The sequence below is a fragment of the Phodopus roborovskii genome, unplaced genomic scaffold (assembly GCF_943737965.1).
Source record: "Phodopus roborovskii unplaced genomic scaffold, PHOROB, whole genome shotgun sequence".
Classification (NCBI taxonomy): Eukaryota; Metazoa; Chordata; class Mammalia; order Rodentia; family Cricetidae; genus Phodopus; species Phodopus roborovskii.
The window spans coordinates 51108149-51132385 of NW_026126407.1; the positions used below are offsets into that span (position 1 = coordinate 51108149).

The 24237-nt window shown below is 51.6% G+C and overlaps 2 protein-coding genes across 5 annotated transcripts in view; one reads left to right on the plus strand and one right to left on the minus strand.

Annotated features, from left to right (window-relative positions):
* Positions 1–24237, minus strand: part of Coro7 (coronin 7) — a 64780-nt gene that overhangs the window by 22173 nt on the left and 18370 nt on the right. For all 4 annotated transcript variants that reach the window (XM_051181322.1, XM_051181321.1, XM_051181323.1 and 1 more), the window contains exons 7-9: positions 22653–22703; positions 15899–15985; positions 15367–15449 (exon numbers count right to left, since the gene is read on the minus strand). In XM_051181322.1, coding sequence (XP_051037279.1) covers positions 15367–15449; positions 15899–15985; positions 22653–22703 — 221 coding nt within the window. The remainder of the gene's footprint in view (positions 1–15366; positions 15450–15898; positions 15986–22652; positions 22704–24237) is intronic.
* Positions 795–11700, plus strand: Vasn (vasorin). Its single transcript, XM_051181325.1, has 2 exons — positions 795–1029; positions 9059–11700. Exons 1-2 carry the CDS (start codon positions 799–801, stop codon positions 11090–11092), a joined length of 2265 nt encoding a protein of 754 aa, XP_051037282.1. The 5' UTR covers positions 795–798; the 3' UTR covers positions 11093–11700.

The following is a 24237-nucleotide window of genomic DNA, read 5'->3' on the forward strand; positions in this document are numbered from 1 at the left end:
AGCTGGGTCTCCAAAGGCTCTGAGGCATGATTTTAACCACAAACCCATGGAGGGGGAGGGTAGAGGATGATCATTTTCCTGGAATCCTGCAGGGCAGGGGATTTTTCTGAACCAGTCCCTGGCACTCGCCCCTCCTGCTCAATCAAGGGCCATTGTCAACAAACACCTAGGCCCCTCCTACTGTAGATGAAGTCCCCAACCCTACCTGTCATCCCAAGCATACTGAGGCCTTGAAGCTTAGCTTCCAGTCACTGGAGGAGTTTGAGCAGACATCTGTTTCTAGACCTCATTCTTTCTTCCATTTAAAACCAGGAAGGTGACCAGGGATGCTGCCATGGCCACAAGGACCCCAAATCCAGCATAAGAGATTTTATATAAGAGGCTCTGAAAGCACTTTTTGTGGCCTTTCTAGCTTTGCAATTGGGATTAGCTACCAACAATAACACATTGAGAGATTGCAGCTAAAATCTAGATTTGTACGGAAAAATCCTGAGCCCTGGCAAGCTGGGCTGGTCATGGGGGCTAAGCCTCAATTGGGCTGGCCTTCCTATCCTATCCTCTGCTTCTCTAGGTCTTCACTGACCCTCATGCTCACCTCTTGCATTTATGTCACTATTTGTTTTTCAGCTGAAAAGCAGTAATCTGTCCAATGTCACACAGCAAACTAAGGACTGACTGAAGTCAGCCTAATAAAATCTCTCCTCCCTGGTATCTAGGTGCAGACCAGGCCTGCTCAGTGCAATGACCCGCTCAGCGGAGGGGTGTGTGTGTAGGCTCGGCCAAACCCTGCCTCGGCCAATGGGGAGGAGCCCCGCCTTCAGCAGAGACAGTCCCACCCCCCACATCTTAAGGAGAGACCAACCTCTTACAAGCCAACTTCTGAGCCGAAGCCCGGGGCTGGGATACGCGGACTCCGCAGCCTCCGGACCCCGGGACCCCGGATTCCCTGGGACCGGCCGGAGGCGACGGACTGAGGCCCCACTGAGGCGGTGGGCCGCACCGCCCGGCTCCCTCGGTCACCATCTCCCGGTGAGTGTTTGGGGAAGAGGGCGGGGGCGCCAGGCAAGGCTGATCACACTCGCCCTGCATACTAGCACACACATTCTCCAGTGTGACTGTGCTTGCTGGAGCTAGGGGCTTCCTCTGGCCTCGGGTGACCACCTGGGCAGGCATGTCCAGTTGTTTGCCGTCCCCCGAGTGGGCCCGGGGGCCTTCCCTGACCCTTGGAGAGCCAGTGTGTGCATTTGTACATGGCTCACCTACCCGTAAGACTCTGAGTAGACAAAATAAACACCCCCCTCCCTTGCTTCCTCCTCCCACGACTGGGCCCTCTGGCGTGACCAGTTTTATGAATCAAACCTCTTTTAGGGGATGGCCCAGCCGTTACTTTTCCCCTCATGGGGTCAGACAGACTGGTGCCCCAGTGCAGACTGGTCGCCTGGGGTCCTCTGGGCCTTGTCACACATGGCAGAACTGGGGCCAGCAAATACGCAGGCAGCCCTGGAAGATTGATAGGTGTGCCCCCAGGTTAGGGATAGACTTTGACCAGAACCTTTAGTACTCTGTTATCAGCATCTCATCTCTCCCAGTGAAGGGGCTTTGCTTGGGCTGCAAACCCAATGGCCTATAGCCAGCCTAGTTCTTTGTGTCCCTGGGCTCAAAGCTCTGGGTCCAGAAGACTGCAGAGGTTCTCCGTGGTCACTAGCAGGCCAGCTGATTGGTGCCAACCACACTACCTCATCACCTCCCCCTAGTTAACGATTACCACACTAGGGGCTTGCTGACTGCTTCCACACATTGGATCCCAGGAGTGGAGTCTGCAGGGTAGAAGAAACCTAAGGGTCCAGGAGTCCCTTTGCAAGTTTTATACATTAATGGCAGGTGAGAGGAAGAGGCACCAAGAGCCTTCTTCCTTGTCTGGGCCAAGAGCCATTGGGGAAGAGGATTGGCCATAATGTAAAAAAAAAGGTCCCTTCCCCCTAGGCTGGATTTGGGGTGCTGAGAAAGCAGAGATGTGGGTGGGCTGGAACCTTGTGAGGGGCTCTATTGGTGTGGGCAATTTAGGCCAGTATGGACCCAGCTGTTAGTCCCCATTGAGTGGGGACAGGCAGGTGGGGGATGGGAAGGCTGTCTCTAGAGTTTACTGTCCTCTCCCAGGGGAATCAGCCCCTGAGGAACTTCTGTAAACAGAGTGTCAGAGGCAGGAAGAGGGCTCTGGTAATGAGCAGCCCAGCTGGATTCCCTCCAGACCATTATCTAGCATCTCCCATCCAGAGAGGAAAGGACCTAGGAGCACACGTGCCAGCCTGGGAGGGGGGGCAAGCACTTCATGTCCCTACCTCCCCAAGCTTAGGAGTTGCACTCAGGAACTGAGATCTGTGAGTATAGCCAGAAGGTATGGGGTGAAGGGCTGGCGTCCCAGGTGTTTGGATGTCATCCTCTGGAAGTGGTGGGAAAGGAGACCAGCACAGGACCCTCCCAGACACTGCCAAGACTCAGCTTTCCTGGGTGAGTTCTCTTTGACAGGTAGCCCTGGGGCCAAGAGAGATAGGTGGGCAGACAACCCCCTTCTCACTTCCATTCATGCATCCCCAGGCCTGGGAGAGTTGGGGTGAGTCCCACAGGAGGGCCAGGTTTTTGCTGCTCATCAGTGAACCCTCATGGTGCTGTGCAGCTTCTAAGAACAGGAAAGTGGGGTTCCAGTTGGTACCAGGAAGTATTCCCCCCTCACCACCCCAAGCAGACAGTTCTCTTGGTTAAGTGCCTAAAGTCAGTTTTGACCACTGGCAGGTCCCAATCTTATGTGAAGGGGATCTGCTATCCCTCCCAGAGTTCCCTTCAGCACCCCTCAGAGCCCCTCCCAGAGCTGTGGAGCCCAAGGCTCTTATGTTGCCAAGAAAACCAGCTCCCCTCACTGCTGTGGAATTTGTGTGTGTTCTTGGAGAAGGAGGGAGAGGTGTGTGAGTGTGTGTGTGTGTGTGTGTGTGTGTGTGTTTGTGTGTGTGGCCCAGAGGGTGTGTGCCTGTGCATGTGACTGCAGCAGGGCCTGTAGGGGTGCTTTGGTGTTAGCCAGGGAGGACTGGACCTCCTTCCTTTTATCAGTTTCCACATTCCAGAGTCAGCCAGGGCTGCCTTCCCCAACCTCTCAGCCTGCTATCCAGGCCACAGGCCTCCCCCGCTTTTCCTCATTCCAGTCTCCCTGGGTGTGAGGAGTCTTCAGGCCACCTCGGTTTGGGAGGGGTGGGGGGAGCAAGAGGGCAGTTCTTCAAGGTTGGGGACGCCCCCTCCCCCTGAACGCAAGCCAGCTCCTCCTGGGGAATGCAATAAGGCTCTGGCATTCCTGGAGGCTGCCTGAGAGATTTCATTAAGGAGGGAGTCGGCTTGCAATGAGGGAGCTGGGATAGGTTGGGAACCTCATTGGCTCTTAGCCACAGCCTCTGGTCAATAGTGACAACTGTGGGGGTAGAATTGTGGTTCAGCAACCAGTTCATAGACCCCAGAAGGGGCCTCTGGTGCCACACAATGACTGGGGGTTCATCTAAGATTGCTGAGTGATTTGTAGAACAATGGCATGGTGAATTTGAGTAAGATAAGGCCCCTTCTGAGACCATTCCCCTTCCATCTCCCTGAGACTTCTGTGCCTAGGAGGGTTGGGGTGGATGGCCTTGTGCAGTGACTAAGGTGTTTTGGAAGATTCAGGGTTAATTGCAGGGTTACAGCTTATTCAATGGGTGCCAAGCCCTGGGCAGGGACAGAGGAGTAGGAGGCTGAGCCCCAGTGGCATCACACCTGCCTCGTGCTGACAGTGCCATTCTACTGGCCCACTTCTAGTTGGGCCACAGCCACCACATAGCTCCTGGGGCCACAGGTGTTCTTGCCCTACAAGTGGCACCTTTCCTAAGATGGTACAACCTGCCACCCCAAGGGTTCACTTGAGACAGACTGATCTTAGTCACTGATTTATCTGCCTTGGCTGACAGGTCTGGCAGGAGCCAGGTCACCCACAGGGCCACTTAAGACACCCACCTGGGTGGGGACAGGCCACCCTGGCCACACCTATTTCAAGACCCAGAATCCTTTCCTGGACAGACAGATGGCCTCACTGTCCTTTTTGCAGTTTCTCTAGCTGTGCAGAAGATCCACTAGACTTTTTTTTTTTTTTTTTTTTAAAAAGATGAACACAGCTCAGGGAATTGAGGTTTTAAGGGAGCTTCCTAGGCAATTCTAACCTGTAGCTCAAGTGCAAAAGCCCTTGGATTTATAGCAGAGAGAGAAGCCAACAGAGGCCAGGGAGTTGGGACGAGGTCACAGAGCAGATCGAACAGAATTGGCTTGGGATCCCCTGACTTAATCACCACCTTGGTTTATGCCTCCTCCCCCACTAAGAACTTATGATAGAGACTCTTGAACCATCTTCTCTTTGGGGCCATGATTGCTGTGTTCTAGAGAAGGGGAGATGGGATGGACCAAACCAGGACCCAGAACTGCCTCGGACACGTCAGCGAAACTGGAGCCAGGCATTCTGGCCGCCGGCACAGTCCCGCCTGCGGGAGGGAGTTGGGGGGGGGTGTTGGCAGCTTCCTGGGGCTGGGCTGCTGCCAGCCCTGTGGAGCAGAGTAGAGCCCATTCAGGCCAGCACCAGGAGGCAGAGGCTCGGAGCCCAGAGCTGAGAGTCAGACTTGCAGAGCCTATCTGTACCTACCCTCAAGAAGTGTGCAAAGACGGGGTGGGATTTGTCTGGCTTGTCCTCTCCACCCCGCTGGGCACATGGCCCCCCTTAGCCTCAGAGAGATGTACATGTACCAGCTTCAGGGCTGATGTGCTCATCAGATGCCTGGGTTTTACCCCACCCACTCTCCCGTCCCTGCCTGACCTCAGGCATGTGTATGGGTGGGTGCCCACAGTGTGTTACACACTTGGGTGTGGAGGGCATTCTGGGCCCTCGAGAGCTGGATGACCAATGCCCTTAGTTGTCCTTACACACAGAGCCCCTCCTGGAAGTCATGTGCTTCAGGAGGTTGAGCCAAAGGACAGCTTACACTTACCCTTATATTCCTTTATAGAACTAAGGGCCCCCACCCCCACTTTCCCATTGTCTTAAGTGGAGGGATGCCTGGTCATGTGGCCTTGACCTGGGCCCAGGGGTCTCTAGTTAACATGAAGGTGGTACACACAATGGGTCCCGGTAATAAGGAAGCCAGGGCTCTTGGCTTATAGGTAGCTACCTTCAGGGGCAAATAATATTTACTGACCATTTGGCTAATGCTTTGGGAAGCAGGTGCTGTGACCAGCTCCAATAGATGCTAAGGTAGGGTTTGTGGTCTGGTTCCTAAATACCTCATCTTGGCTTCTAGGTCCTGCCTCTATCCACCAGGCTGTGGCAGAGAGTGAGGCCAATGCAGGTGAGGAATCCAGGAGGAAGCCTGATCCTTCATAACTGTTGCCTTTCTGACCCCTAAAGCCCAGGGCTGCTCTAGAACTCTCCCTACAACTTTTAGCCCAAGGATCGGATATCAAAGGCCGTGGTACTGTCAGAGCCACCGTACTCAGCTGAAAGCACGGCATTAACAACTCTAGTGGGCACCCCACGTATACATACACCAGACACAAGGACCCAGGTCCAGACAGGCTAAGTGTCTTCAGAACATATTAAAAGAATTCCCTGTTTGAGGCGGAGAGACGGCTTAGTAGTTGAGAGCACAGGCTGCTCTTCCAGAGGGCCCTGATTTGATTCCCAGCACCCATGACTCACCATCACCTGTAACTCTAGTTCCAGGGTATCTATCCAACAGCCACTTCTGGCCTCCATACGCATTGCACATACATAGATGCAGGCAAACAACCTTACATACTGAAAACAGAAAGAACTCCCTGTTGAAAATCAACATCAAGCCGGGCATTGGTGGCACTCGCCTTTAATCTCAGCACTCGGGAGGCAGAGGCAGGCAGATCTCTGTGAGTTCAAGGCCAGCCTGGTCTAAAGAGTGAGTTCCAGGACAGCCAAAGCTACACAGAGAAACCCTGTCTCGAAAAACAAAAACAAAAAGCAATCAACATCAAGAGCCAGACATGGTGACACGCGCCTTTATAATCCCAGCATTTGAGAGGCAGAGGCAGAGGCAGGCGGATCTCTGTGAGTTTGAGGCCAGCCTGGTCTATAAAGAGAGTTCTAAGACAGCCAGGGCTGTTACACAAAGAAACCATGTTTTAAATGCTAAATAAATAAATGCATGGAAGTCCACAGGGCTGCCCAATAACAGTTCTGTAGGTAAAAGATGAAAGTCAGTTAAGAAGGGGCTCTGGCTAGGTGTGGTGGTATACACATTTACTCCCAGTATGTAGGAGGCAGAGGCAGGAGGATCTGTGTGAGTTCAAGGCCAGCCTGGTCTACATTTGAGTTCCAGGACCCTGCCTCGAAAAACCAACCAGCCGACCAATAGATAGACAAATAAGCCAATAAATAAATAAATAAATAAGCAAAAAAGAAGGGCCCAGGAATCTTCAGCAGAACTTGGGCCTGAAGTCAGGCCTGTCTCCTGCTTTAAATTGTTTCACACTCTTTTTTTTTTTTTTAAAACTGTGGTCAGCTTTTGCTCTACCCAGAAACCCTTCAAGAACTGCCTATACTATTCTCAGAGCCATGACAGCTCCCCAACCAACACACTGGGGCCTGCAAACTGGGGTTTCCCAAAGCTGTAACACCATCTTCTGCCTCAGTCTCCCTTTGCTGGGAGGGATGAAGCCAGGGGTCAGGCAAAAGAACTTGAACATGACTCTTAGAGGAATGGGAATTAGATTAGCTATTACCTAGGACTCTGATCCCTCCTGATTTAACTTAGTTCCCTCTCCTACCAACTTGTATGGACATTGCACAAGCTTACAATCTTCCAGCCAAGTGGCCATCCTACAGTGTATGTCCTTTATCCTTCTTTCCTTGTAACTGCTGCTAGTGTGGAGTAAGGAGAACCTTCCCAACACACCCATCCAGCCCTGCACTGGCATCCAGGATACACAGAAGAAAGTGAGGTGCTAAGTATCCAGCTGCCAATTTAGGCCTTACAGCATGGACAACTGAACATAGGCCTGCTGGAGTGAGCTCTTAACCATAGCCTTAAACAAGCCCCATGAGGAAATAAATCAACAGAGTGGCCAGGCTAGGCACTTGTAGGGTCTCCTCCTGCCTGGCCTTGGCCAGGCCCTACTGCAAAGAGTGATTGAGGGGAAGGCCTCTGCCCCTACATGGATACAAGGTGTGGGTGGAGGTTATCTGAAGACTGTGTATCTGGAAGCCAGGCCAAACCAGCCATCCTCTAGTCAAGGAGGGTGGAACAGGCTCTGTGAGGTGGGGTAGGGAGCTAGTGGTGCAGCTAACAGCGTCATTTTAGGTCATTAAATGCAGAATCTCCTGGTGCTGGTAGGATCAGGGACACCTGAGGCCCTCAAGGTTCTGGTACTTGTCTCAGTTGATTCTCAGTGTAAGCCCTTACCTAAGTAGACAGGGGCCTGCGGCTTAATCTGGGCAACAAGGCCTTTTCTTTCACTTAGAGCTGGCCTAAGGCTCCAGGCTCTAGCTCACCTGTCCTGGGACCCAGCTTGTCTTCTTCCCTTTCACATACCAGGGGCCCTTGTGCTTTGGAGAAGGGGAACCCACAGATGGGGTAGTGGTAAATGCAGGCTGAGTGGGGGGGGGTCTTATTACCTGCTGTGGCCATACTTGGGGGAAGGGAGGCCCCAGCTCTAGCACAAAAGGCTCTTGTGTGAGTAGCAGGTGCCTGGGATGGGAGAGGATTGTCAGCCAGTAAGCAAGACTGCCTGCCTGGAGGCAGCCTGGCATCTCAAGCAAGGTTCAGGCCTCTGGGGCACCCAGGATGAGGACTGCCTGGGTGTGGCCCTCAGGCTTTCCTAGGTGCCTGAGTGAAATGAGCAAGTTGTTGAGCTCTGTCATCCCAGAATAAGTGGGAGCCCACTTTTGGTAGGTTGTTAAGACATGGAGCTCTGGAGGGAGTGGACCCTGTCAAAGTGACTGTCCTCAAGCCCTGGGCTCCAGCTCAGACTCACTGGTACCTCCAAAAGTCCCTTCCCCTCTGTGACTAGAGTGAGAAGATGCTTCCATCTAAATTGGCCACTGAGGGAACAAGTACTGGCTTGTGGGAAAGATGGGCCACTTCTGGGGGACAGTGCTGTCTCCGTTCTAGAGATCTGACACAGAACAGAACTCCCAAGAACTATATGAGGAGTTAGCCTGATGTACTTGTCTAGCTTGGCACTGTAACAGGCCACCATATAACATTGTCCCGCACCTCAACCACGGGGTTCCTCATCTCTAGTTCATGCTTTGATGATCAGGGGCTGAAAAAAAAGTTTCTATTCATTTATCTACCCGCTCCCCTAGACAAGGGCACTTGCCAAGCCAATGCTGCCAGCCAGCCTCTACCCCTCCTCTAGGAACCTCATCACTGGCCACATCCTGGCGGCCCACATCCCCCACCCTGGGCAGGTCTGACACCACAAGTGGAAAAACACAGATCCCATAGTTTCCATGTGAAGTTTTCCTGCTGCGGTCTCTCCTCACTCAGAGAAGGGAGGGACACAAGAGTGTTTTGCAGGGGCCAGCAGCCCTAACAGCCAGCTTCTCTGCTTACGCACCCGGGCTGACAGCCATCTACAGGGAGGGGCTTCAGGATCCACAATTCTCCTCCTTCCCTCCATGCAGCAGGCTAGAGGGACTGGTCTCAGCCGGGGGGAAGAAGGCCTGAATTCAGGAAGGGGAAACTCTGTTGTCACTGAGCTATTGCCAGTAGCTGTTGGTCCTTGTATTAGCTAGCCAGCCTCTACATGTATCAGCTCTTTGAATGCTCATTCATGAAAACCAACGCCATAATGATATGATCACATGGAGAAGGGTGATAGAGATGGGCCAGAAACAGGCCATGGGCACTAGGGACCTGACTCATAATTTCTGGGCTCAACTGCATCTGAGAGTTGGGAGTGGAGAATTCGACCCTGGCCTTCCTGATGTGGCAGCCTCAGCCCTGACTCATAAATTCTTTGCTCTTAGGAGGAACAGAAGATGCACTCCAGGAGCTGCCTGCCACCTCTCTTGCTATTGCTCCTGCTGCTGGGTGAGTCTGGAGTACAGGGCTGCCCATCAGGCTGTCAGTGCAACCAGCCACAGACAGTGTTCTGTACTGCCCGCCAGGGAACCACGGTGCCCCGAGACGTGCCGCCTGACACAGTGGGGCTGTACATCTTTGAGAACGGCATCACCACACTTGATGTGGGCAGTTTTGCTGGCCTACCAGGTCTGCAGCTCCTGGATTTGTCACAGAACCAGATCACTAGTCTGCCTGGTGGCATCTTTCAGCCACTGGTTAACCTCAGTAACCTGGATCTGACTGCCAACAAACTGCATGAGATCTCCAATGAGACCTTCCGAGGTCTGCGACGCCTTGAACGCCTTTACCTGGGCAAGAACCGCATTCGCCACATCCAGCCTGGTGCCTTTGATGCACTTGACCACCTCCTGGAGCTCAAGCTGCAGGACAATGAGCTTCGGGTGCTGCCCCCATTGCACTTGCCCCGCCTACTGCTGCTTGACCTTAGCTACAACAATATCCCAGCCCTGGAACCTGGAGTACTAGATACGGCCAATGTGGAGGCATTGAGGCTGGCTGGCCTGGGGCTGAGGCAGCTGGATGAGGGGCTTTTTGGCCGCCTGCGCAACCTGCATGACCTGGATGTTTCTGACAACCAGCTGGAGCACATGCCATCTGTGATCCAAGGCCTGCGTGGCCTCACACGCCTGCGGCTGGCTGGTAATACCCGCATTGCCCATATACGGCCCGAGGACCTGGCTGGTCTGACTGCCCTGCAAGAATTGGATGTGAGCAACCTGAGCTTGCAGGCTCTGCCCAGTGACCTCTCGAATCTCTTTCCCCGCCTGCGCCTCCTAGCAGCTGCCCGAAACCCCTTCAACTGCTTGTGCCCCTTGAGCTGGTTTGGACCCTGGGTGCGTGAGAACCATGTTGTGCTATCCAGCCCTGAGGAGACACGCTGTCACTTCCCACCCAAGAATGCTGGCCGACTGCTCCTGGATCTGGATTATACAGATTTTGGTTGCCCAGTCACCACTACTACAGCTACAGTACCTACTGTAAGGCCTACTATCAGGGAGTCCACACTTTCACCTTCTAACCGAGCTTCCACATGGCCCAGCCTCACAGAACCAACTACCCAGGCCTCCACCTCACCATCCACTGCCCCACCAACCATGAGGCCTGCTCCTCAGCCCCAGGACTGCCCAGCCTCCACCTGCCTGAATGGTGGTACCTGCCGTGTAGGGGCAAGACACCACCGGGAGTGCCTGTGCCCCGAGGGCTTCATTGGTCTGTACTGTGAGAGCCCTATGGGGAAAGGGATGAAGCCCAGCTCCATACCAGATACTCCAAGGCCCCCTCGCCCCCTGCCTCTCAGCATTGAGCCAGTAAGCCCCACCTCCCTGCGTGTGGGGCTGCAGCGATACTTGCAGGGCAACACGGTACAGCTCCGGAGCCTCCGCCTCACCTACCGTAACTTGTCTGGTCCTGACAAGCGGCTGGTGACCTTACGGCTGCCTGCTTCCCTTGCAGAGTACACAGTCACCCAGCTGCGACCCAATGCCACCTATTCTATCTGTGTCACCCCCTTGGGAGCTGGGCGGATACCTGAAGGTGAGGAGGCCTGTGGGGAAGCCAACACTCCCCAGGCTGTGCGCTCCAATCATGCCCCAGTCACCCAGGCCCGTGAGGGCAATCTGCCACTCCTTATTGCACCTGCCCTGGCTGCTGTCCTTCTAGCTGTGTTAGCTGCCGCAGGAGCAGCCTACTGTGTGCGGAGGGGTCGGACAACGGCTACAGCTCAGGACAAAGGGCAGGCGGGACCGGCGACTGGGCCCCTGGAACTAGAGGGGGTAAAAGCCCCCTTGGAGCCAAGCTCTAAGGCAACAGAGGGAGGTGGGGAGGCCCTGTCAGGTGGTCTTGAATGTGAAGTGCCCCTTATGGGCTACTCAGGGCCCAGCCTTCAGGGGGCCCTCCCTGCTAAGCACTACATCTAAGCCAGGAGAGATACAGCAGCCAGGGGGTTAGGCTTCCAGTCGCCTCCTTCTTGCTGCCACCAAGCAAGTTCTCAATATGCACCCCAGGGCACATACATGCATGGTGGCGCTGTGGGGCAGCAGCCAGTCCCTGATCCTCTCTGGGCTGGATCTCATTTGTGAGCTGCTACAGCCAAGATGAACTGTCATAGCCATCAGGATGTCCAGTACAGGCACCCGCTGTCTTCTGCAGTGTGCAATCCTGGGATGTGAGCCCTGCCATGTGCTGGTAACATGGATAGGCAAGTTGGGCTTCCCAAGCCACCAAGTCTGGTAACCAGTGAAGGAAGGCCCCAGAAGTGGTGGGTGGGGAAGGCACTATGGCTTTGGCCTTGGCCCCAAAAGTGCAGGAACACTTGAAACTGGAAAGGAAGGTGCTTTGGGCACATGTGGATTTGCTTCTATTGTTTCATTTTTGTTTTTGCTTTTTTTAAAAATGTATTTATAAAAGATCTTTTCCCGTTTATGCTGGGAAAAGTGTTTTTCAAACTCAGTGACAAGGACTTTGGTTTTTGTAAGACTATTGATGATATGAAGGCCTTTTGTAAGAAAATAAAAAATAAAATGAACTGACTGTCTCTTTGGTTGGGCTTGGGGTACATGAGAGCTTTATGTTCCGAGGACACCCACGGTCACTGGCCACAGGCATGGGCTTGGCAGGGCTGCTGCTGAGAATGTCTCCCATTAGAATGCTCCCACCACAGGCCCAGACCCATGGTGAGTACCTTCACCTGAGTGGGGCAGGAAAATGGGCTGGTTAGGGCAGCCTACCCTAGCTAGCCCTAGTCTTCTGCCAGCAAGAGCCACAGTGCCTATGTATAAGGCTGGAAGGGGCTCATAGCAAACAAGAACACAGAGGGAGTCCAAGGGAGGTCACATAACCCTCGGCTGGCCAAGTATGTGTGGCCCTAGCTCCTTCCTGCTGTCTGCACTGTCCTGTCACAAGCCCAGCTGTAAAGAAGGACATTGGTGGGGGAAACATGGATCACCAAGGCAAGAAGCTGGATGGACAGAAAGAGAAGGTCAGAACAGAGCTATCAGCAGCAAGGATAGGGCCAAAGGAGACTCTGGCCAAATTTGGTGGCCCAGAGTTTTTCTTATTTTCTGCCCTGGGGAAGTACCCAGCAATTCTGGAACCTCAATGAAGGAATGTTTTCTAGGAAGACTACAGATTGTGGCCTGAACTGGGTGTGGGCAGCTCCTAAAACTGAGGGATACACATCATCTTTACCTGTTACCCTTAGGACTAAGAGAGGAATTGGGCCCTGGGGGACTAGAAGGGCCCAGCAAAAAGCAAAAGCAAGTCATTCACAGGCCCAAGTGCCAATCTCTGTCTTCCTGTGGGTCATGGCCCTGGTACCAACTCTCACCCCTGGAGTGAAGGAGGAGGCCCAGCCAGGCCTGGGGAACAGGCCCTGTGGTTTGGGGTGTTGATGTCAGCATCAAGTCAGCCTCAGCCACAAGAGACTCTGGATTCAATTAGTGGCTGCTGAGGGCTCTGGCAGAGTGAGGAGGTGGATGATGGGTCATGTGGGGCAGTAGGTGGTAACAATGGGCCTGGGTGGGGCTCCTTTCTACTGAGGCTGCAGTGGTGGCGGCAGCAGCCCAGGTGGATTTCCTGTAGGCCTGGGTTCTATTAGGACAGCAGGCGTGGTGAGGCCTGCCCCTCTCAGCAGCCCCATCAAAGAGGCTTTTGTGGGCCTGTGGGTCACTGCCGAAGAACAGCAACTGCTGAGCAAATGTTTTTGCTGCAAAGCAAACCTGGCCTAGAGGGATGGCAGGGTGGAGTGGGGAGGCCTAGAGAAAGGGGAAGAGCCCCTCAAGAAAGCTATCCAGATTACCCCAGCCTTAGTGGGGACCAGACCAAGATGCAGCCTCCACTGAAGATAAAACTCTACCAAAGTCAGGCTACATGGATGCGAAGGGTGATGTCATTCCTAGACCAACAATCTCCTTTAGAAGAGGAAAGGTACCCCATGTAAGACAGCAGTAATAGCTCACAGCAGCAAGACGGTCCCAATACCTGCTTCCTGATCTAGAGAGAGATGACAAGCTACAGGGAAGGCTTTCACTCTGTCACTACAAAGGGCAGGACCTGCAGTTTACCCACACCTTTGTTCCATCTTCACACTCAGACTCTCAGTACACCCAGGAGCAAGGAACGAGGCAGACAATGCTCCTTACCATAGCTGCTCTTTAGCAGGGACTCTGCAGAACCTCCTGCCATCCTGTGCCTCCTCCCTATGCTGAACCTGGGATCTGGCACATGGGAAGTGCTGGAAAGCCTGGCAGCCTGAACACGCCACACAGCCTGAGGGAGACTGGCAACATTCTGCCGCTCTGCACTGTGGCAAGTATCCTTATAGACACTCCAAAATGACAAGGGGGGGGGGGACAGAGATGGAGATCATGACAAAGGTCCCTGGGAGAGGAGGGTGGTGAAGGACATGTGCCTGACTCTTGGCCCCTGTAGCTCTTGGGAGCACACACTGTTCTGCCTAAACCAAGATGGAAAATCTGGAACAGAGAGATTAAGGGTGGCAAGAACACACAGCTGCCAACCTCCCCCTGGCTGTGCCCAGAGTTGGCACGCTGTACACTTTCCATCTTCAATCATGGGGTGTGTGGAAGGTCTGCTTTCCAGTGTGCCTTTGAGGACATGGAACCTGCTACCTCTCTGAACAGCCTAGTTAATGGCATGCATCAATGTCCACTAGCTTTGTGGAGGCAGGAGAGTCCTAGCTCCCTTGCCAAGGGTGTCAGCTTGCCAGGGCATAGGCCAGGACTGGGGGACCGAGGGGAGGAATGCTGGGCTGGCGGCCCATCTGGGAGTGATTTGACAAATTCCAGTCCTCGTTGGTCCTTCAAGGCTATTCTTAACTGCTGTAATTATAGGGTCAGCCCTGGCCAGTGGCACCATGGGGTCTGGGCATGGTTAACTCTTCTCAGGGGTCATCCTAACACTAGGCAGGAGATGCCCTGCAGAGGAGGGATACTTAGCATCACTACCACTAAGAGTGGGGCCTGACTGGCCAGAAGTACTAGGTAAAAAGTACCTGATTGATGGTGCCAAGTGCCATTTACAACCTCAGCACCTCTGTAGGAGGCATGCAGGGAAGAGGTCATCTGCCTTGAGTAGGTCTAGAGATAAGATGCTAAGACAGTGCCAGGCCTAGAGACACAAGATAAATGCTGGCTGTGCAGCTCCAAGGCCCAGCACTTTTGTCTCCTATAGGGCAGTGCTGCCCTGATGGAGTGCCTTTTGAGGCACAGCCCCTGGCCCTGAATATGCCTCAGGTTTGCCTTCCTCATCTATAAAATATGTCACCAAGTCAGGCATGGTGGTGCATGCCTTTGATCCTAGTACTTGGGAGGCAGGCATATCTCTGAGTTCAAGGCCAGCCAGGCCTACACAGAGAAACCCTGTCATGGCTAAAGCTTTGGACCAAATCTCTCCCTCCTTCCCCTACAGCCATGCCTAGCAAAGTCTGATCTTCTTGGAGCCTCCATTTCCTTAGCTATTCATGATGGCTGTGCAGAATAAATAGACTGTTTATCCTAAGTGCCAGCTTGCTAGTGACCAATTTATAAGCCGTTACAGACCAAGGTAATCTCTACACAGAGGTGCTTGGCCTGGCCAGGGATCCCACATGAGAGGCAGGGATGGAAGGATGAAATACATACTATCCTCCTATGCTTTCTGAGAACATATGCGAGGCAGATTCCCAAGCAAACGTCTTATATAAACATCAGTGAACTCCAAGCCCCCCTGTACCTGCCACACACACCTGCAAACACAGCCATCTGCTCATCATCTCATACTCATCAGTATCTACCTTCCTACCGCAACCCCAAGTTGTCAGCTCCATGATAACATCCACAGCAAAAGCAAACTCATTCCTGTTACTTGTACCCCAGTGACACATTTCCAAGGTCATAGCTTCTACCTTAAACTCAAAAACATACTTGAATAAACCCTTAGGCAGTGAAATGTACCCCATGACCAGGGGCCTACTTTCCTGACAGGGCCCCAAGAGGACAGGACAAGTTCATTCACTGGCCCATTTAAGACTGCCTCAGCACCCCCTGCTGGTAAAGCCGAGGATCCTGGAGTACTGGGCACAGGTACAGTCCAGGCTCAGCATCTGACACAATGACAGGGACCATCACCAGGGGCCAGTCTGGACACCTTCTAAATTTGTGGCTCCCAGCTCCCCGCATGTCAAAGCTCCTACCCAGGTGAGGTGTCCAAGGTGACGGAGGCCAGGGCACTGCTGAAGAGGCGGGTGTCCCAGAGTTTCACTTCTCTTTCACGCATCTGTGAGGGAACCAGAGAAAGGCTCAGAGGAGTCTACTGCTCCTGGGACCCAGTGCCTGAGGGTGCAGCCTGGCATGTTCACCTGCCCAGAGTCTCAGGGAGTCATGACCGGGAGGGAGAGTTTGGGTTTTCAGTGTCCTGCCCGGCCCCTTTAAGAACCTTTGGGTGACAAGGGACAAGGGGCGTTCCCCTCTCCATGGACTCTGGTCCCTATGAGGCTAGCATGGCTCCTGGGATCAAGCTTAGCTACTGCAAATGGAATCTGCCAGTTTTCTAAAGTCCTCAATTCCCTGGGGGCCCGAGACCCAGCTGCACAGCCGTATATGGACAGGCCAGTAACTGGCTGTCTGCACCCCACCTCCCAGTGGCCTAACCCAACCTTCTTGAAGCAGGAGCCTAAAGGACAAATCTCTGGCTGGTAGTGCCATGAACGTTGGAGGAAACACTACCTGGTTGAATCCTGTGGACACAAGATGCTCCTGAATGCCTGTCCATGCCAGCCGGGTGTCTCTGTTGTTCTCATGGGCCTGTGTGCTCTGCAGGAGACAAGAGATAGCACTGAGCCATCAGGGCCCCCTGCTGGGGAAAAGGCCCTCCTGAGTGGCTAGGAACTAGGATATGCTGTGCCTACTTGTCTGAGTACAGGAGAGGTTCTGAAGACCACATGTGCCATAGGAAGAGCCCTGACCACCAGGCTCAGCTTCATCCTCCCTCCTCTGGAGAGTGCTGGTGTGCCAGGGCCAAAGGCTGACAGCTGAGGGTCCTCATTCAAGAGCTGTATGAACTCAGGGAATGCACACCCTCTGCACAGCTTCTCACTTGTAAATGAAGCTTATAGTGCCCATGCCACCCACTGCTCGGAGCTGCATAGAGGATCAACTGAGAAGGACTGGGCCTTGAGAAAAGCCCCGCGCAAATCAGAGGATTAGAAGGATTACTGCTGCCTCCTGTCACTGCCAGCAGGCCAGAGGGAGGGCTTGGGCCAAGCTCTGGGCAACATCCTAGAGAGGCTAAAGCAGTGCCCCTGGTGGCCCTTCGGGGTGTCGGAGCATCTGACAGGAAGGCTGGAGGCCCCTTTGGGTCCTGGCAGGAGGGAGTCCAGGGGCCAGAGGAAATGCAAAGAGCTCTCTCCCAGTCACCCTGGCCCCTGGAGCCTGAGACAAGGACCCTGTTACCAAAAATAGCTCACCCCAAATGTGGCCAGCCTCCTCCAAACTTCCCACGATCTCTCCTTGGGAATGAATGAGGCAGGGAAGCAGTTTGGAGAAGCTGGCCAGGGCCCCCTCCCCAGCACGAAGAGGCTGACCCCAGCGTGGGAGACCACTGGAAACGTTCCGCCTGTCCTTCGGGGGCTTTCTCACTGTTCCTTTCCCACCCAGCCACAGTGGCAGGGAAAGGTGGAGCAAGAGCCTGAGAACTAGGGCCCCATACTTCTCTCTCCACGTAAAAGGGGCTGTGGGGACCAGGCAAGGGTCAAGCCACTGGCTCGCCTCTGACATACTATTATGGGTCAGCAGTGACATTTAAGCTCGGGCTCCTTCACCAGTGTGCAGCATGTCTTGTGAAGCTGGAAAACCAGATGACTCATAACTGGTCTACCTTTCACTCACTCACTCATTCACAGTCAACAAACACGTGAGGCTTCCTAGGAACTAAGAACTGTACTAGGAGTCAATAGTGAGGCAGGACAGGTTCCAAAGACCAGGAAGGAGAGTAAAGCCGATCATTCTTTCCTTCATAAAAAGAATACACTGTGCTAGGAGCTGGACACAGGAGAATAAGGCAGGTAAGGCTCCCGAGCCCATGCAACATTTACACACCAGGAGGCCAGACTGAAGAGAGTAACTTCACTGCAGTTTACTACTATACACCATAAAGGAGGAAATGAGGTCAGGACAGGAAGCCCTGAGTCATACTGCCCTGGTGAAAACCCACCCTTGTCTCCACTGCCCTGTGCCTCAGTTTCTTCACCTCTGAAAAGCACAATGACATCTTCCCCTGGACATCCATTGCAGAACTAGGCATTAGAATCTACTAAATGTTCAGCACTGTGCCTGTGTTTTGGTGTTTAGTTTTGGGGGGTGGGGACATGGTTTTCTGAGACAGGGTCAAGCCATGTAGTCCAGGTTAGTCTTGAACACTTGACTTTCTGCCTCAGCCTCCTAAGTGCTGGGTTGCTGCAAATATGTATTTTATAAGTTAACAGGGCACAGAATATAACTGAAATAATATTTTATTTGAGCTAGAATGGAAGAATCTACACAGAGCTAGCTCTGCATAGAGACTAGAAGCAAAAAGGTCCAAGAAGCTGCAGGCAGGGAGAAGGTGGCTGATCTGGTGCAGAAGTCAGTGTAACTACCATAGCCAGCAGAGTAACCATCCACAGGGGCCAAGAAGGGGCAGTTCGGTTCAACACAATCAGTAGTTGGTGTCGGTTCAAACTCTGGGAGTCTGACCCCAAGTAGTTTATTTTAACGGCAAAATTTGGTGAAAATTTTCTTGGTAATAAATCAATACTATGTGTACAATAAAGTTTAAGACATGACTACATCAAAACTCTTTGTAAAGTACATGTAACACCTTCCATAAAATGGGTTCTATAGATTGACAAGCTCATGAAAAGGGTCTGGGGAGGATCTGGTGTTGTCTTGGCCACACAGATAGCACAAAGGTCACCAGGCTATTAACCACATCCGCTCCCAGACTTCTGGTTGGATAAACAGGTCATGTATCCCTCCCTTAAAGGGACAACCCTGTGTGTTTAACATTCTTGGTTCCCTTAGTGCTTAGCTGTGAGCAGAAGAATCTCTGTACTTCCCACAGGCTTAGGGTGGTTGCCACTGGCAGCTTTTCACGCAGTAGAATGTACATGGAGTAGAATGTACCTTGATCCACATCTTCTACCTTCCCATTAACATATGGAAAAATCAGGGGCCTAGACAGAGGAAGCTGTCTGCCTTGATAGTCCATAATGCAGCTGGAGGCTCCTCAAGTCCCTAAGCCGTGTGAGCTAGGTAGGACTCATTATCCTGAGGGGTCCTGTGGCTCATAGATGATGAGACTTACAGCTGGAAGATGGCAGAAGTGGGGCCACCACCAGTCCAGATGCCTCTGGTTTCCAGCACATTTCCAAGGCTGGCCTACACTGTAGGGTCACTAAGCATATTGATGCTCATGGAGGTATTTTCTGCCACTCAGTCCTCTAACAAGTCTCCCACATCTGGCCTGGAGAAAAGAACAGGAATGGCAGTGGTCCAGCCACCCCAGCCGACCACAACCAGGGGGCAGTGGCATATTCACATTCCAACTGAGGTGCAGTCACATCTCTCCAATGCCATGGCAACACCCCCCCAATGCAGGGTAGAAAATTCTAAACTTTCTAGGGAAAAGGGAACTTCTCCAGGAGGTGTGCAATCTCCTAGGCAACTACAACTACCAGCAAATACCTGCTTGGCTTGTGGCTCCCTCCCATCCCTTAACCCCCATTTTGAAATACAGAATCGCTACACAGCCATGATGATACCACCACCAACCTCCTCTCAGCCAGCCGTTCTGACATTTGAGGTAGTTAGAAAGCACATGTCCAAAAGAAAGGTTAGAAGGCTTTTCCCTACTCTATCCTGCCCCCAGTGAAGGTCCTGGGTTCTCACCACTGATGCCCATTTCTACTCAAACCTCAAAAGTTTGAAATTGAGATAGTTCAGAGGTTAAGAGTACTGGCTGCTTTTCCAGAGGGCCCAGGTTTGGTTCCCACAACCCACATGGCAGCTTACAACCATCCAGAATTCCATTCCCACTTACATACAGGCAGGTAAAATATACACATAAAACTAAATACATTAAGCCAGGTGGTGGTGGTGGCGGTGGCTCAGGCCTTTAATCCCAGCACTCGAGAGGCAGAAGCAATCGGATCTCTGTAAGTTCAAAGCCAGCCTGGTCTACAAAGTAATTCCAGGACAAGCCAAGGATACATACAGAAACTCTGTCTCAAACAAACAACAACAACAACAAACCCGAACAAATCAAAGCCTACATAAATAAAAATAGGAATAAGGGTATAAATACAGTAGGGAGCCACCTAAGTGTCACTTGCTCCAAGATCAGGTACCTAGAGGCACAGGCCAAAGTTGACAGTGGAGAGAGGACAGCATTGGAGGTATGTGCAGCTTCCAGTCTCTGAGGACCATAGGGCTCAGATGAGGAGAGGCCAGCAACACGCACAGGTAGGATCAGGGTGGTACACTCCACCCCACCCCCACTTTGACTCCTGTTAGAAAGGAAGGGGGAACTCAGAGAAAGCACTTTCAGAAGGAATCTCTCTGAGCTGGCCCCTCAGCTCACACCACCCTGGCCGCCAGCAATGGTTTTCCTAATAGAAGCCAGGTGTGGGCCAGATGCCCTGGGCGGAAGTGGGGGGGGGGGGGAGGCAGGGACGGTTGAAGGGCTGCATTCCAGGCCTGCTGCTGCCCCCGCATTGCATACAGCCTCAGAGCCAAACACAGGCACCATCCCAGCGGCCAGTGTAGCTGCCCACGCGCTTCCCAGATCTCCTGACTAATGCCCCTCCAGGGGGCTCCTCCAGCCCAGATCCCCAAAGCCTGCTTGTACTCTTCAACAACTTGGCTAGCAGCCACACCAGCTCCACCTCAGCCTCGCTCACAGACCACCTCTGTGGGGTGTTAGGGAGGCGTAGGAGGGGAGGAAAAAGGAGGAGGGGGTGGGGGAGATGCAGGCTGGAGAGAGGACACTGAAACGGAATGAGGAAAGGAAACACTCAAGCAGTCGGCCAATGTGGCGCCTCAGTAGGCATGAGTGCAGGTGCTCTGTGTAGTGTGCCCTCCCACTAGGAACGCTGGGCAAGTCACCCTGAGGAGGGGCTTCTATCTCACCTTAAAACACACCTGGGTACCTCTTTCTAGGCAAAGGCTTGGGGGTCAGAGAAAGCCTATCAGGCAAGGCCTACTGTTCACACCCCATAACCTGAGGTCAGCAGCTTTTCCAGGAACACAAGGCCAGCCTGTGGCAAACTATTTAGACCCAAGAAGTGTAATGTGCAAGAGCCCCAGGCTATCCTTAGCTCCCTACGGAGAATCAGCCCTCAAAGCAGAGGAAGACTTATCTGTGATGGGCCTAGGTCTTTACTAGGAACAAGACTTGGCACCACATCTCCCTGGGAAAAAAAGCCTTATCAGCTTCCAGTTCTATTAAGAACTACGAATTCCTGGGGCTGAAGGATGGCTACTTGTCCAGAGGACCCCACAGGGGTTAAATTCCACAGAAGCTGATACCCTCTTTTTGGCCTATAAGGGCACATGCAAAATGCTCATACCCATAAAACAAACTTTTTTAAAAAATTCTTTTTGTTTAAAAAAAGAAAGAAAAGTAAAGAAATAGAAATCCTGAGGCTAGAGAGATGGTTTAGAAGTTAAATGTGATGCAATCCCAGCACTCGGGAGGTAGAAGCCGGCGGATTTCTTTGAGTTTGAAGCCAGCTTGGTCTACAGAGCAAGTTCCAGGATAGCCAGGACTACACAGAGAAACCCTTTCTCGAAAAAACCAAACCAAACCATAAGAAAAGAAAAATTTACATGAGGTTCTTGCAGAGAACTCAAGTTTGGTTTGCAGTGCTCGTGTTACGAACCTTACAACTGTCTGTAATTCTAGCTCTGGGGGATCCAATGCCTCTGATCTCTGTAGACATCTGCACTCAAACAACAAGCCCTTACTCAGACACATGTGCAGATACATAATTCAAAATAATAAAAGTTAGGGATGAAGAGATAGCTCAGTGCTTAAGAGAACTAGCCTTTATTGTAGAGGACCAGGGTTTTTACCCACACAACAGGTCACAACCATTTGTAACCTCTATTCCAATGCCCTCTTCTGGCTTCTGTGGGCACTGCATGCATGAAAGATACACAGAAATGCAAACAAAATAACTGTACATATAAAATACACAAACATTTTTTAAAAGAACAATAAAAGTAAGTCTCTTTAAAAAAAAGAAAAAGAAAAGAAATACAAATATAACAAGTATGGTAGTGCACATGTTTAATCCCATATTCAAGAGACAGAAGCAGATAGAACTCTGTAAGTTCAAGACCAGCCTGGTGAGACTCTGTCTCAAGAGAGAAACAGAACGAAGACAGAGAAAGGAAGGGGGGTGTTAGGAGAAGATGGCTCAGCACTTAAGAGTGCTTGCTTCCAGAGGACCTGAGTGTAGTTCCTAACTCCCACATCAGGTGGCTCACAACTACCTGCAACTCTAGTTCCAGGGGTCCAACCTCCTATTCTGCCTTCAGTGGGCACCCATGTACGTATGGGTGCATGCAGGCTCTTTCTCCACACACACATATACACACAAAAACAGTAAATAAGTCTTAAGAGAGAGAGGAAATAAAATAGAAATTCACTGATCTCACCCCCTGCTTAAAAACTCTCTAATGGTTTCTCATATTCCAGGGGACAGACCCTTTGTATCAATAGCCTGCCTCCCCTCTAGAAAAATCTCTTTTCTCCCATTTATATCCTCTCAGATGACTTCTACACCTCTGGCCATATGCTTATGGCCTATTATAAAACTGAGTCCTCATCTGTAAGTCCTGTAAGTCATCAGGACAAACACTAAGTAAGCCCTTCAGGAAAGAGAAGCCCTTAACAACCATTGAGGACAGGGCTGTATGTATGTCTAGCTCACTGCTGTCTACAGGGTGTCTGTTAGAGAAATGAATGACTCTCCAGAGGCCCTATGCCCACTGCCTCATTTGGAAGTCATGACTACATGGACTCCAGGTACCCAGTACACAGATAATAACAAAATACCTAAAGCCCCCAGGTCTTGCAGGAATGGGAAGTCAGTACATCCCATAGTCCATTAAAAGACCTGGATACAGGAAATGGAATAAGGATTCTTTCTGATTCCTCAGTAGCTGGTCTCTGCTGTTCAAGCCAGAAAAAGACAGCAGGGTTCAAAGGAGAGGAGGGGACTGAAATCTCAAATTGCATTCCTGAACTCAGGGAATGCCCCCACTGACAGCCTGTGAGCAGCCTGGCTATATCCCACCCTGTGATCAAAGCCAGGCGCTTCCCAGGACTCAGAGATCGCATCTCAGAAAGAATTCCCAGCAATGTCTCCACCAGGTCCCTCCAGGTCCTGGAACTGTGGGTAGGGGTTTTTACACACCGGCATTGGAATTAACTTACCTGAGAGGCTTTGGCTCTTGCTCTGGGGTCAAAGATACGTAGCTGCTTGTCCTAAAAGAAAAAAGGGAGAAAGAACCAAAGGATATAATTAAAGCCTGAGGGTTTCTGGAGGCCAGCTTGTCTCTTGCACTATAGGCTCTCGGTTGGTACCACATTACACAGACTGGCATCACAGACCAGATGTTATGTCCCTAGCTGGGAGGTCTTCAATCTTACCTGGAGGGCAGATCCCTTCCTGCCCAGACTCCTAGAGGACAACAATCGATGACAATACTCCACCTTCACCCGTTACCTGCCAGACATGTTATATGCACACCATTGCCACAGCTTTTCTTTCTTAAGGCAGGGCTTTACAGGATGATGGTACTTCTGCATTTAAAGAACTTCACACTGAGGTTGGAGAGGTGATTTGTTTAATAGTGTCTGCTATGCAGGCATGAGGCTCTGAGTTTAGACCCCAACACTCACACAAAAACCAGATGTGTATTGTAACCCCAGCTCTGGGGGTATGGAGACGGAAACAGGAGGATCCTCAAATCTCACTGCTAGCCAGTCTAGCCAAATCAATGAGACCCAGGTTCAGTAAGAGACACTGTCTCAAAAAATACAGTGGGGAAGGGCTGGAGAGATGGCTCAGTGGTTAAAAGCACTGACTGCTTTACTAGATTACCTGGGTTCATTTCCCAGCATCCACATGGTAGCTCACAAGCATTTATAACTCCACTCCATCCAATTGGCCTCTGAGGGCACTATACTCATATGGCACAGATATATGCAGATAGAACATACATAAAAAAATTTAAAAGTAAAAAAACATACTGTAGGATCAAGTAAGATGGCTTGCTGGGTAATGGTGGCGTACCTCTTTAATCCTAACACTGGGGAAGCATAGGCAGGTGGCTCTCTGTGAGTTCGAAGCCATCCTAGTCTACAGAGTAGGCTAGGACAGCCAAAGCTACACAGAGAAACCCTGTCTAGGAAAACAAACAAACAAAGGTAAGATGGCTCAGCAGGTAACTGTGTTTACCACCAAGCCTGACAACCTGGGTTTGATCCCTAAAACCCACATGGTATAAAGAACAGACTCCCACAAGTTGTCTTCTGAGCTCCACACATGGTGCATGTTCCCCCTACCCCCAATAAATAAATAACTAAATAAATAAATAAGAAAGTGACACAACATCAACCATTGGTTTCCATATACACACACACATATGATACACACAGGAAGGTGGAGGATGATCAAGAAACACACCCAGTATCAACCTCTGGCTCCCATGTCCAATCGATCAAACACACACACACACACACACACACACACACACACACACATAGAGTTTAGTTTCAGCAATCCCTGTCTCAGTCTACATTTATCAATGCTTTGGAGAACAAGGTCTTGTGCATGTACCCCATGCAGGCCTTGAATTTGCAACAATCCCACTGTTGCCTCAGCATAAGTGCTGGGATTACAGATGTGCACCAACAAGCCCAGATTAAAGAGAAGCTAAATCTTTCCTAACCATCCTTTCAATGCACTAACTGATAAAGATTACCTGAGGACTAGGATGAAAAAAGACAAAAATCT